Source organism: Dasypus novemcinctus, chromosome 14 (assembly GCF_030445035.2).
Source record: "Dasypus novemcinctus isolate mDasNov1 chromosome 14, mDasNov1.1.hap2, whole genome shotgun sequence".
In the NCBI taxonomy this organism is placed as follows: Eukaryota; Metazoa; Chordata; class Mammalia; order Cingulata; family Dasypodidae; genus Dasypus; species Dasypus novemcinctus.
Window position 1 is genome coordinate 109,236,057 of NC_080686.1, and position 13,343 is coordinate 109,249,399.

The following is a 13,343-nucleotide window of genomic DNA, read 5'->3' on the forward strand; positions in this document are numbered from 1 at the left end:
GTGGAGCTGGCCCATGTGCAGTGCTGATGCGCGCAAGGAGTGCCGCACCACGCAGGGGTGTCCCCCGCGTAGGGGAGCCCCACGCGCAAGGAGTGCACCCGTAAGGAGAGCTGCCCAGTGCGAAAGAAAGTGCAGCCTGCCCAGGAATGGCGCCACCCACACTTCCCGTGCCGCTGACGACAACAGAAGCAGACAAAGAAACAAGACGCAGCAAATAGACACAGAGAACAGACAACCGGGGGGGGGGGGGGAATTATATAAATAAATAAATCTTTGGGGAAAAAAAGAAGAAGAAGAAACATGAGAGACACAAAAAAGCAGGGAGTGGAGGTTCCCAGTGCCTCCTAAAAAAGACAGTGAGCTGACACAATGGGCAGGCAGGCAAACTGATGCAAGGAGACACAGGGAGTAAAAAACATAATGAGACACACAACAAAGCATGGACCAGAGGTTGCTCAAGCAATTAGGCACCTGCCTTCCATATCAGAGGTCCCAGATTCGGCAACTGGTGCCTCCTAAAGAAACAAGGAAGACGAACAGACACAGCAAGTGAAAAACAAGGGGGTGGGGAAAGATGAATAAATAAATCTTTGAAAAAAAAATTTCTATTTAGGTTGATTATAAATGTTTGGAAGTAGATGGAGGTGATGACAACGTATACTGTGAGTACAATTAATAGCGCTGAACTATGTATGTGAATGTGGTTGAAAGGGGACGTTTTCGGTAAATTATGTCACTAGAAGGAAAGTCAGAAGATGAAACATGGGGCTGTACCACACAGGGAGCCCTGTGGTGGACGATGACTCTGGGCAACAGGGCAGGTGAAAGAACATTCTTGCATGACCTAGAACAAAAGTATATCACTATTACAAGGTGTGAATAACAGGGTGTATTAGTCAGCCAAAGGGGTGCTGATGCAAAATACCAGAAACTGGTTGGTTTTTATAAAGGGTATTTATTTGAGGTAGGAGCTTACAGATACCAGGTCATAAAGCGTAAGTTACTTCCCTCACCAAAGTCTATTTTCACATGTTGAAACAAGATGGCTGCCGACAGCTGCAAGGGTTCAGGCTTCCTGGGTTCCTCCTTTCCAGGGTCTTTGCTTCTCTCTGGGTTGAGGGTTCCTTTCTTCCCAGGGCTTGCTTCTTCCTGGGCTCAGGGTTCCTCTCTTCCTGGGGCTGGCTTCGCTTTCCTCTGTGAGCTTACTTGCCGGGGCTCCAGCTTAAGGCTTCAGCATCAAACCCCAACATCCAACATCCAAGGCCCTGAGCCTCAGCAGACTTGCAACTCCTACCCTCTGGTTTCTTGGACTTACCCTGCCCAGCTAACAGGAAGGTGAAGAAGGTCAACCACCACACCAGGGAGTCAAGAGTGCCTACAACTGCAAGCAGGAGAATTGCATCCATCATCCATGTAGAATCTAAGCCCCCTTTTGATGTAGAGGGGGACTGGACATAACCATCCCAGAGTACACAGGATGGATGAATAGAGTATGGATTAGAATAGACTTACTGGTGTTCTCTATGGAACTACTGTGATTAGTAATGGAAAAAATTGTAGCATTGAGGTGGAAAAAGTGGCCACGGTAGCTGCTGATGGTAGGGAGAGGGAAGAAGAGATATGACGTGGGGTCATTTTCAGGATTTGGAGTTGTCCTGGGTGGTGCTGCAGGGACAGATGCTGGACATTGTGTGTCCTGCCATGGCCCACTGGATGGACTGGGGACAGTGCAGACTATAATGCAAACCACTGTCCATGTGGTGCAGCAGTGCGCCAAAATATATTCACCAGGTGCAGTGAATGTGCCACGATGATGGAAGAGGTTGTTGATGTGGGAGGAGTGGGGTAGGGGGTGTGGGGGGTATATGCGGACCTCATATTTTTTTAATGTAACATTAAAAGAAAATAAAGGAGAAGAAAAACAAACTAATAAATAAATAAAACCCCTCTAACTCTGTCCTTCACCATGCCTTTTATCTGTGAGTCCCCACCCACTGAGGGGCGGGGATTCAACGCCCTCATGACATGGCCCAAGTAAAGCCCTCATCATAACTTCATCACACCAGGTACAGCCCAGATCACAAACATAATCCAACAGCTATTCATGGAACTCATAACTATATAAAACTGCTATACTGGAGCAATGAGGGCAGCTTGAGCCTCCACAACTTAGGGTACCAACTACATCCTTGGCTCCTACTGCACAACCAGCAAGGGAGAAAGGGCAGGAAGCCCTAAACTAAACAGAAACACTGCACCCAGAATAAATAATCTAGTAAGCCAGATGCCACACACCAACAAAATTTTTATAGTCCACACCAAGAAACAGGAAGATATGGCCCAGTTAAAGGAACAGGATAAGCCTCTAGGGCGGCGGACTTGGCCCAGTGTTTAGGGCGTCCGTCTACCCCATGGGAGGTCCACGGTTCAAACCCCGGGCCTCCTGACCTGTGTGGAGCTGGCCCATGCGCAGTGCTGATGTGCGCAAAGAGTGCCATTCCACGCAGGGGTGTCCCCCACATAGGGGAGCCCCACACGCAAGGAGTGCGCCCCATAAGGAGAGCTGCCCAGCGCGAAAGAAAGTTCAGCCTGCCCAGGACCGGTGCCGCACACACGGAGAGCTGACACAACAAGATGACGCAACAAAAAGAGACACAGATTCCCGTGCCACTGACAACAGAAGCGGACAAGAAGAAGATACAGCAAACAGACACAGAGAACAGATATCTGGGGTGGGGTGGGGGAAGGGGAGAGAAATAAATAAAATCTTAAAAAAAAAAAAAAAAGATAAGCCTCCAGATGACATAAAGGAGTTGAGACAATTAATCATAGATGTCCAAATAAATCTCTTTAATAAATTCAGTGAGGTGGCTAAGGAGATTAAGGATATAAGAAGACACGGGATGAACACAAAGAAGAATTTGAAAGCAGACACAGAAAAACAGCAGCTCTTATGGCAATGAAAGGTGCAATAAATGAAATTAAAAATATACTGGAATCATATAACAGCAGATTTGAGGAGGCAGAAGAAAGGACTAGCGTGAAGAAATGGCCTCCAAAAGTGAACATACAAAAGAACACATGGAAAAAAGATTGGAAAAAATTGAACAAGGTTTCAGGGCACTGAACGATAGCAAGCAATGTGCAAACATATATGTCATGGGTGTCCCAGAAGGAGAAAAGAAGGGAAAAGAGGGAGAAGGAATATTTGAAGAATGGTAGAAAATTTCCCAACCCTAGTGAAGGACATGGATATCCATGTCCAAGAACCACAACATACTGCCATCTAAAAAAATTCTAACAGACCACCTCCAAGACACATACTCATCAGAATGTCAAATGCCCAAGACAAAGAAGAATTCTGAGAGCAGCCAGAGAAAAGCAATGAATAACATATAAGAGATACCTAGAAAGATTAAGTGCTGATTTCTTATCAGAAACCATGGAGGCAAGAAGACAGTGGTATGATATATTTAAGATACTTCAAGAGAATAACTTCTAGCCAAGAATCTTATACCTGGCAAGACTGTCTTTCAAAAATGAGGGTGAGTTAGAATATTCACAAATAAACAGAAATAGAGAGTTTGTAACCAAGAGACTGACTTTGCAGGAAATACTAAAGGGCATGCTAGAGCCTGAAAAGAAAAGACAGGAGAGGCCTAGAAGAGAATCTACAAATGAAGATTATATCAATAAAAGTAACTAAAAGTGTCCAAAGAGTGGTGTAAATAAAATATGACAGATAAAACCCAAATATTCAGGAATAAACTTAAGCAATGATGTAAAGCACTTCTATTCAGAAAACTACAAATCACTTTTAAAAGAAATCAAGAGAGGCCTAAATAATTGGAAGAACATTCCATACTCACAGATTGGAAGACTAAGCATTATTAAAACGTCAGTTCTACTCAAATTGATACACAGATTCAATGCAATCCCAATAAAAATTCCACCAGCATTTTAAAAATAGATGGAAAACATGATTATCAAATTTATTTGGAATGGTAAGGGGTCCTGAATAGCCAGAAACATCTTAGAAAGGAAAAGCAAATTAGAGGACTCTCATTTCCAGACTTTAAATCATATTACCTAGCTACAGTGGTAAAAACAGCACGGTAGGGGAAACGGACTTTGGCCCAGTGGTTAGGGCGTCCGTCTACCACATGGGAGGTCCGCGGTTCAAACCCCAGGCCTCCTTGACCCGTGTGGAGCTGGCCCATGTGCAGTGCTGATGCGCGCAAGAAGTGCCCGTCCACGCAGGGGTGTCCCCCGCTTAGGGGAGCCCCACGCGCAAGGAGTGCACCCGCAAGGAGAGCCGCCCAGCATGAAAGAAAGTGCAGCCTGCCTAGGAATGGCACTGCCCACACTTCCCGTGCCGCTGACAACAGAAGCGGACAAAGAAACAAGACGCAGCAAACAGACACAGAGAACAGACAGCCGGGGTGGGGGGGGATTAAATAAGTAAATAAATCTTAAAAAACAAAAAACAAAAAAAACCAGCATGGTACTGGCATACAGACAGACACGTACACTAATGGAACAGAAATGATGGTTCAGAAATAGATCCTTACATGTATGGTCAAATGATCTTTTACTAGGCTGTCAAACCTACCCAGCTCGGGCAGAACTGTCCATTCAACAAATGGTGCTGAAAGAAGTGTATATCCATAGCCAAAAGAAGGTAAGAGGACCCCTACACCTCACACCTTATAGAAAAGTTAACTCAAAATGAACCAAAAACCTAAATATAAAAGAAGAACCATAAGCTTCTAGAAGAAAATGTAGGAAAGTATCTTCAATACCTGGTGATAGGTGGTGGATTCTTTAAAAGGAGATAAGAGGAGACTGAGATGGACTACTGATGTTTTAATTTTTTTTTAAAGAATTATTTTTATTTATTTCTCTCCCCTTCCCCTGCCCCAGTTGTCTGCTCTCTGTGTCCATTTGCTGTGTGTTCTTCTGTGTCCACTTCTATTCTTGTCAGTGGCACCAGGAACCTGTATCTCTTTTTGTTGCGTCATCTTGCTGCATCAGGTCTCCAGGTGTGCGGCGCCACTCCTGGCCAGGCTGAACTTTCTTTCGCGCTGAGCAGCTCTCCTAACAGGGCACACTCCTTGCGCGTGGGGCTCCTCTACACAGGGGACACCCCTGCGTGGCAGGGCACTCCTTGAATGCCCCAGCACTGCACACGGACCAGCTCCACACAGGACAAGGAGGCCCTGGGTTTGAAGCGTGGACCGCCCATGTGGTAGGTGGACGCTCTATCCATTGAGCCAAATCCACTTCCCACTGATGTTTTATGTATGTAGAAGTTAAATTAACTTTATTGTAAGTGTGAAAATGTATACAGTTGATGGTAAAACATTATAGTGCGTAACAGCTGGTTTATAAAAATGGGAATGTGGTTGAAAAGGTAGTCTCTTTATGTAAATGCCAAGTGACAGAATACTAGAGAATAATGTAAAGACTGAAAAGCACAGTCAACCCAGAAGTGGATGAGAATTGTGGTTGATGATACAGATGCAAGAGTGTCCTTCATAAGCTAGAGCAAATGTACATCACTACTGCAGGGTGGTGGGAATGTGGAGAAGCATGGGAAAAACACAACTAAAGTAAACTATGGACTGTGGTTAACAATAATAATGCAATATTCTTGCATCTACACCAAAGACACACTGCGTTAATAATGGGGAATATGGAAAATACGTGCCAAATGTACGCCATGGATCTGGTAAAAATCAGAGAATCTTATTTCATAATCTGTAACAAAGGTTCTACCATGAAGTGGTGTGTTGCTAGAGGGGTGTTGTTTGGGAATTCTGAACATGTGATGACTGTTCTCTAAGTTTACAACTACTGTCATGAAAGTATATTTTAAAAAATAATAATAGGGTGTGTCGGGGGGAAAATACACCAAATGTAATATACAGACTATAATTAGTAGTAAGATTTTCATAATATTCTTTCATAATTTGTAACAAATGTCTCACAACAATGCAAGGTGTTGGTGGTGGGTCCATATACATATGACCCCTATATGACATTATGCATGTTTGCTTTGTAAGTTCACAACTTTTACTATATACTTAGTTTATATATGTTCATGTATAAATGATATAAAAATAACAATAGGGTGGGCTAGGGGAAAATACTTTGTTTAGTAGTAATATTTTGAGGATGCTCTTTAACCATTAGTTAAAAATATTTAACAATGCAAGCTATTGGTGGTAGGGTGAGGTATGAGGGCCCTATATGATGTTATGTATGTTTGTTTTACAAGTTCACAACTATTACTATACACTTATTGTTTATGTATGTTCATGTATGAGTGATATACTTCAGTAAGTTTCAGTCTTGAGGGTCAGGCTTTCTCATCACTCACTCGGGGGGAAGCCATGTAGTGAGCAGCCCAGAGAGAGGACCGCATGGGGAGGAGCAGGAAGAGCTGAGGGCTCCGGCCCACAGCCATGTGAGGTGCCATCTTGGAAATGGGTTCTCCAGTCCGTCAAGCCTTTAGGCAACGTGGCCACATCCTGCTGCTTGCCTGCAACCTCGCAAGGGACCCTGGGCTGGAACCACCCCACCGAGCCGCTCCTGGACTCCTGACCCTCAGGAACTGAGAGATAATGTCTGTTCATGACTGCAAGCACTGGGGCAATATATTAGGCAGCAATAGGTACTAACGCGAGGGGCAAAGTGAGCTTTGGACCCCCTCCCTCCCTTCCCACCCATGGCCTTCTCCACCTCAGTAACAGCAACTCCACCCTCCAGGTGCTTTTTAGACCAAAACTGTGGTGTCACCCTTGACCCCTCTCTTTCACACTCCACATCTTGTCAGCAAATCCTGTGGGCTCTGCCCAGAACCCAAATGCTGCTCGCTACCTCCTCTGCCACCAGCCAGTCCAAGCTACCATCGCCTATCAGCCCTCACTGGTCCCCTACATCCACCCCTCCTCCCCAGTCTACTCTCAGCGCAGATGCCATGTGACTCTCCAAACTTACATCAGCTCATGTCATTCCTGATGAAAACTCTGCCTCCCCACTGGACTCAGAGGCGGAGCTCAAGTCCTCACAGTGGCCTAAAAGGGACCATGAGCTGAGGCCCCCCAAGGCCCTGCTACCTCTCGCACCCTCTCTCCTCTCTTCCTCACTCTCTGCTCCAGTCACACTGGCCTCCGTTTGTTCCTTGAGCCAAACTTGCTCCTGCCCTAGAACCTTTGCTCTAGCCACTGCCTCTGCCTGGCCCAGACCTTGCCAGGCTCTCTCCAACACCCCCTCCTCGCCCGCTCAGACCTCACATTCTCAAGGAAGCCCATTCTCCTACAACCTGGCTCCCTGCTTCTCTTATCCTACTCTATGCATTTTTCCATAGCAGCTGCCATCTTTAACATGCCATTTATCGACTGTTTACTGTCTCCTGTCTTTCCAGGTAAGAAGCTCCATGAGGACAGGCATCTTTGATGGTACTGCTCACCGACAACTCCCAAGATGCCTGGTACACCAGAGTTTAATAAGTATCTCCTGAAAAGATGCATGAATGAATTTCAACAGGTGGGCTCTGAACCATGTTGAACCCATTTGTTAAAATTATAACAAGGGTAGCCATTTGGCATTCTTGATGAATTCCAAAAAGAAATATTGGACTATGTTTGTAAACTGGTCTTTTCCTTTGGGCATATTAGAGTGTATTGGATTTGGAAGTTTTACTTTTACTTGATTAAATAATGATTTAGGCTTTGATTAGGCCACGTCAGTAGGTCATTTGAGTCCCAGTCCCCTTGGTGGGCAGGGACTCACAAAGGAACTGCACCACAGAGAAGGAAAGTTGGAGTTTTGAGCTGGAGCCCAGGAAGTGAATACACAGGAGAAGAACACAGAGGAACAGAGACAGTGCCTTAGATACAGCAGAAGCCCTGGGAAGAGAGACAGAGCTGGTCGCCTAACAGCCTACAGCTGACCTTGTGGAAAAACAGAGGCACTGAGGCCAAAGAGAAATGAAGCCTGGGAAGGGAGGAACCCAGGGAGCCTGAGCCCTGGCAGACGTCAGCAGCCATCGTGCTACAACACGTGGCAACAGACTTTGGTGAGGGAAGTAACTTATGCTTTACGTCCTGGTAACTGTAAGCTTCTACCCCAAATAAACACCCTTTATAAAAACCAACCAATCTTTAAAAAAAAAAAAAAAAAAATAGGGAAACGGACTTTAGCCCAGTGGTTAGGGCGTCCGTCTACCACATGGGAGGTCCGCGGTTCAAGCCCCGGGCCTCCTTGACCCGTGTGGAGCTGGCCCATGCTCAGTGCTGATGCGTGCAAGGAGTGCCGAGCCACACAGGGGTGCCCCCGCGCAGGGGAGCCCCACGCGCAAGGAGTGCGCCCGTGAGGAAAGCCGCCCAGCGTGAAAAGAAAGAGCAGCCTGCCCAGGAATGGCGCCGCCCACACTTCCCGTGCCGCTAACGACAACAGAAGCGGACAAAGAAACAAGACGCAGCAAATAGACACCAAGAACAGACAACGGGGGGGGGGGGGGGGGGGGGGGGAATTAAATAAATAAATAAATCTTTAAAAAAAAAACAAACAACCAATTTCTGGTATTTCACCTCAGCACCCCTTTGCTGACTAATACAAGTTAGCAACTTCCAGTTTGTTAGAGTTGAATGGCATGAGGAAAGAGGTACTTTACTGGTTAAAGTTTAAAAATTGTTTGAATGTTTGGAAGATGGGACTAAAAAATCAGTTTTAGTAAATATAACTAAAGATATTCTAGCTCAATATGGAGCTACATATATTTATTTACAGTATCTTTTTCAGCTTTGACTTCCATTAAAATCAAGTAACTTCAAAACTGCTTAAACCAATTAAACCAGCATATGAGTTTTTTACACTACATATACTGTCACAAAGCCTTCACTATAATATTCCATCCTTTCCTACTGTCCACTTTATCATGTATACAGTAGTACATGCATTTAATGCAAAATCAAATACATGTCCCAGGGCAAGTGCCCAGGAAGGCCTCCTTTTAGCTGCTCCTCTTCCCATCTGACCCATCTGCCTGCTGCATCAGCCCCTACTCAAAACCGTTAGGGACACATACATGTTCACAGCAGCGTTATTCACAATGCCAAAAGACGGAAACAACCCAGGTGTCGATCAACTGGTGAATAGATTGAAAAAACTGTGGTGTATACACACAATGGAATATTATGCAGCTATAAGAAAACATGAAGTCATTAAGCACATGACAACATGGATGAAGACATTATGTTGAGTGAAGCAAGCCAGAAAACAGAATGAGGGTAGAGAGGGTTAATCGGTGCAGAAGTGATAAAAAATGTTGTTCATAAATCTTTGGAAATGAACAGAAATGGTGAGAGCACATCATGGTGTTTGTGACTAGCAGAGCTATTATTACATGGGTATAACAGTGGTTGAAAGGGAAAGTCTAAAGACATGTATATTACTAGAAGGAAAGCTAAGAAATGTAACATGGGCATGTTACAAAGTGAAATTGCAAGGGAAACATGAATATGGATAATATTGCATACATAAAACTTTTTACAAAATATAAATCCAAATAAACTGGAGAGATAAAAACAGAATAGCAGCTATGTACGGCAGGAGAAGAACAGAGAGATTGAGAGGTGGTGAGTTTTTTTGTTTGTTTTTAGTTTATTATTATTATTAGAATAATGAAAACCCTCTAATAATGACTGAAGTGATGAAAGCACAACAATGTGAATATACCAAATACCACTGACTGTACACTTTGGATGAAATGTATGCTTTATTAATATATAGCAGTAAAATTGATTTGTTAAAAACAAACAAACCACAACAAAAAGTCAGGGACTCTTTGTAGGTCCGCAAACAGTCCTAAGCGCCATCTGCCCTTTATCCCCAGCCCCTTCCACTCTACACTCCAGCCACGCTGTGCATGCCCTCCCCACTCCACCCTCAGCTGCCCCTTGCCTATGGACCAACTGCTACTTCTGTCTGGAACACTTTCCCTCCCAGGCCTACTCCTCGTTCAAGAATAAGAATAGGTAAGACCTAGCCTCTGGCCAGAAGCCTTCCCAAACCAACTCTCATCCTCCTGGCAACCAAAGCACCCCGGTATTTCTTCTACGGATGCCATCGTCACACTTTAATGTAACTCTTGCCACCTCTGTTCCCACATTAGACCCAGCTTCATCCCTTTTGCTGGAAATGTTCTTCCCCTGACAAACTCCAAACTCCTACTCGGCCTCCGAGTGGTCTTCCTGATCAGGCAACTAGAAATACACGAATTCCTTTACTCCCCGCTCTAGGCCCTCAGCAGCACTTGTTGCAGTTTGAAAGTATGTCTAGATGTGTGTTTTCGTTTAATGAATATTCCCCTCCCCCACGTTTCGGCAGGTTCTGTTCGTAACCCTATCTCCCACTGCCTAGCACACTGTAGGTGCTTTTACATATTTGGTGAAAAAAAAACAAGAGCAAATAGGATGCTCTAAGAAAGGAAGGTAAATATCGTAGCAGACTCAGGAGGCAAAGCAGGATCAAAGCCTGGCTCCTCCGGCTGTGGAACCTTAAGCAAACCGCTCGGCTTCTCTGGGTTTGGGCTTCTCCACCTGTGACTGGGGGTGATTATAAATGGCGCCTAGCTCACAGAGGCCTGCCCCCCACCCGAGCGCGGGCCCGGCCTACCTCGGCGTCGCGGTTGAGCCGGTACACGTAGAGCTGCGACGACCCGGCCACCACGAGGTTGCGCTCGCTGTTGCTGAAGAAGTTGCAGTACATCGAGAACTCGAGGCCGGTGGGCGGGTGCGCCTGTTTGTACACGGCGTACATGGTGCTGAGCCCGGGCTGTGCGGGACCGAAGCGGACAGCGTGAGCAGGGCGGACCGCGCAGGAACCCCCGCCCCCGGCCGGCGCCCCCTCCCCGAACGCGCTCCGCCGCCTCCCCTTCGCCGCCGCCCACCTGGCGGTTGGCGCCGGCTCGAAGGGGGACCCGGGACGGCAGCGAACACGGCCCGGCCGGGCCCGAACGCCGAGCACCGAGGTTCCGGGCCTTTGCGCCTGCGCAGTCCCGCCGCGCCGCGCCGGCAGCGGCCCCTGGTGGCCGGGACCCGACTTCCCGAGCCGTCGGGGCCAGGTCGGTGCACCGGGGAGTCCCGCGGAGAAACGGAAGCGGGGAAGGGAGTGTGGACGGCCGACGCCCGGCCCGGCCGGGCGAGGGGGCAAGCCGGCTCTTCCCTCCACAAGCCCCCGGAGGTGCTGGCCAGGGGCGCCCCCCGCCGCAGGGCGCGTGGACAGAGGAGCGCGGGGTCGCGCCGGGCGCGGAGGGGCTGCCGAGCCCGAAGACGCGTGTCTGTCCGCGCTGTCCGCGTGTCTGTCCGCGCTGCCCGCTTCTCACGGCCTTGCCCGCTGCTGCATCCCCGCGCTGGCCCAGGGCCGGCTGCCAGGACCCCTTCCCAAGCGCCCGCCCCCGGCCACCTGCTTGTGGGACTTAAAAACAGAATCATAGAAATAAAGCAAGGGAAAACAGTCTGGCAGCTCCCCAAAAGTTAACCATAGATTTAGCAAATGACTCCTGGGTGTGTATCCAAAAGGAACTGAAGATAGGGACCTGAACAGGTCCCTGAGACGCGGCCCAGCGCGACGCCACTCACAACCGCCGAGGCGGCAGCCCGGGGCCGGTCGGGGGACGAACGGAGAAGCACTGCGGCCCGTCCGAGCGGAGCGGGCGGCCTGAGGCAGGGCCCAGCGCGGACGAACCTTGCGCGCGTGTTGCCGAGTGAAATAAGCCAGCACAAAAGGTCACGTATAGTTCCGTGCAGAGAAAACACCCCACAGCGTCACCAGGAAGCCGGCAGGCCTGGCTGCCGCTGGCCAGACCACGGCTGGGACCCTGTCCACCGGCCAGGCAGGAGGCCCTCTCCAGGTATTTCCCTCCGGGCGCTGCGTTTGGCAGCCAGCAGCGGGTCCTTCTAGACAGCGCGGCCCGCAGGGGGCGAGGGCCCGGCAGGGGGCGAGGGCCCGCAGGGGGCGAGGGCTGGGCCACGTCCCCTAAGCAGGGCAACCTGGACATCCCATCACCCACATGTCCCCCAGAGCTGGCGGGGCAAAGTCACCCAACCCACTCCTCCAGAGGCCTGGGGGTGTCACAAGGGACGCAGGGCAAGGGGTCTGGAGGCTGGGAAAGAAGGGCTCCCCCAGAGTGTGTCCTGGAAAAGGGCAGGGAGAGGGCAACCTTGGGCTGAGGGGCAGGAGGGTCCTGAAGCATGTTCTGGAACCTGCTGCAAAGTGGATGAGACTTGAAACATGCTCAGCGAGAGACATCAGACAGGAAAGGACACACATTGTGTGAGTACACTGATAGGAAATACCGAGAATATGGAAATCAACAGGGAGGCAAAGCAGGGGGTGGTTGCCAGGACTGGGTGGGGGGAGGGGGAATGGGGTTTGGGAACCGGATAGTGCTGGCAAATATACTAAATGCCCAACCAAACTCTGTGAATGGGAAAACAGATGGGGCTCAAGCCGTTGGGCACCTGCCTACCACACGGGAGGTCTCCATTCGGTTCCTGGTGCCTCCACAAAAAAAAAAAAGACGACGATGAGCAGACAGCCAACTCAAACAAAGGGGGTGGAGGGAGGAATTAATAAAAATAAATCTTTTCAAAAATTGTGAACGTTCTCAATACTTCAGAGAGGTTTATTTTATGTCATGTCAATTTCCAACATGAAAATAACAAGCCCATAAACTTCTGACTTTTGCTCTTGCTCTGGGAACGGCTCAGCATTGTGTAGGAAATCTGACTGGCCGAAGAGCGTGCTGGAGAGGGAAGGGGCAGTCCATGCTGGGGGCACACCGTCTGAGCCAGCCGGCGACAGTCAGCACCAACCTGCCCCCCCTTGATCCTGCTGATTGTCCAGCCCAGGCTCATCTTCAGGCGACTGCAGCCCTAGCGGGTCTGAAAGCAGCTGCAGGGGGCCCCAAGCAAGAACTGCCTACCAAGCCCTTCCCAGAGGCCCATGGAACTCACGACTAAAGAAAATGTTGGCTGTATTTTCACCCCTGAGAAAATGGAAGGGACACGTGTTTCTGCTGCATGCCCCTCTGCCCACTCGCTGCTGTCGATACCACGGCTCCAAGTTTGGACTCGTGGGCGGCGAACGAAGGATGAGCAGGCAGCTGTGTGACCCAGGGCCCCACCCAGGTCCCTGGAAAACTGCTAGAGTCCCAGGGCAAGGAGATTGTGGCTGAGCGTACGCCAGGCGCGGGGAGGGGGCGGGGCATGGCGCGGGGACGGGGCGGGGCATGGCGCGGGGGCGGGGCGGGGGCCGGGGCGCGGGGAGGGGGC

General features: G+C 48.9%; 1 protein-coding gene across 1 annotated transcript in view; it reads right to left on the bottom strand.

Moving 5' to 3' along the window:
* Positions 1–11,048, bottom strand: part of CPSF1 (cleavage and polyadenylation specific factor 1) — a 28,535-nt gene extending 17,487 nt beyond the window's left edge. Inside the window, exons 1-2 of the mRNA XM_058276189.2 lie at positions 10,958–11,048; positions 10,684–10,842 (exon numbers count right to left, since the gene is read on the bottom strand). Of these exons, the coding sequence (XP_058132172.1) occupies positions 10,684–10,827 (144 nt within the window). The 5' untranslated portion in view covers positions 10,828–10,842; positions 10,958–11,048. The remainder of the gene's footprint in view (positions 1–10,683; positions 10,843–10,957) is intronic.
* Between the last annotated feature and the right edge of the window lie 2,295 nt (positions 11,049–13,343).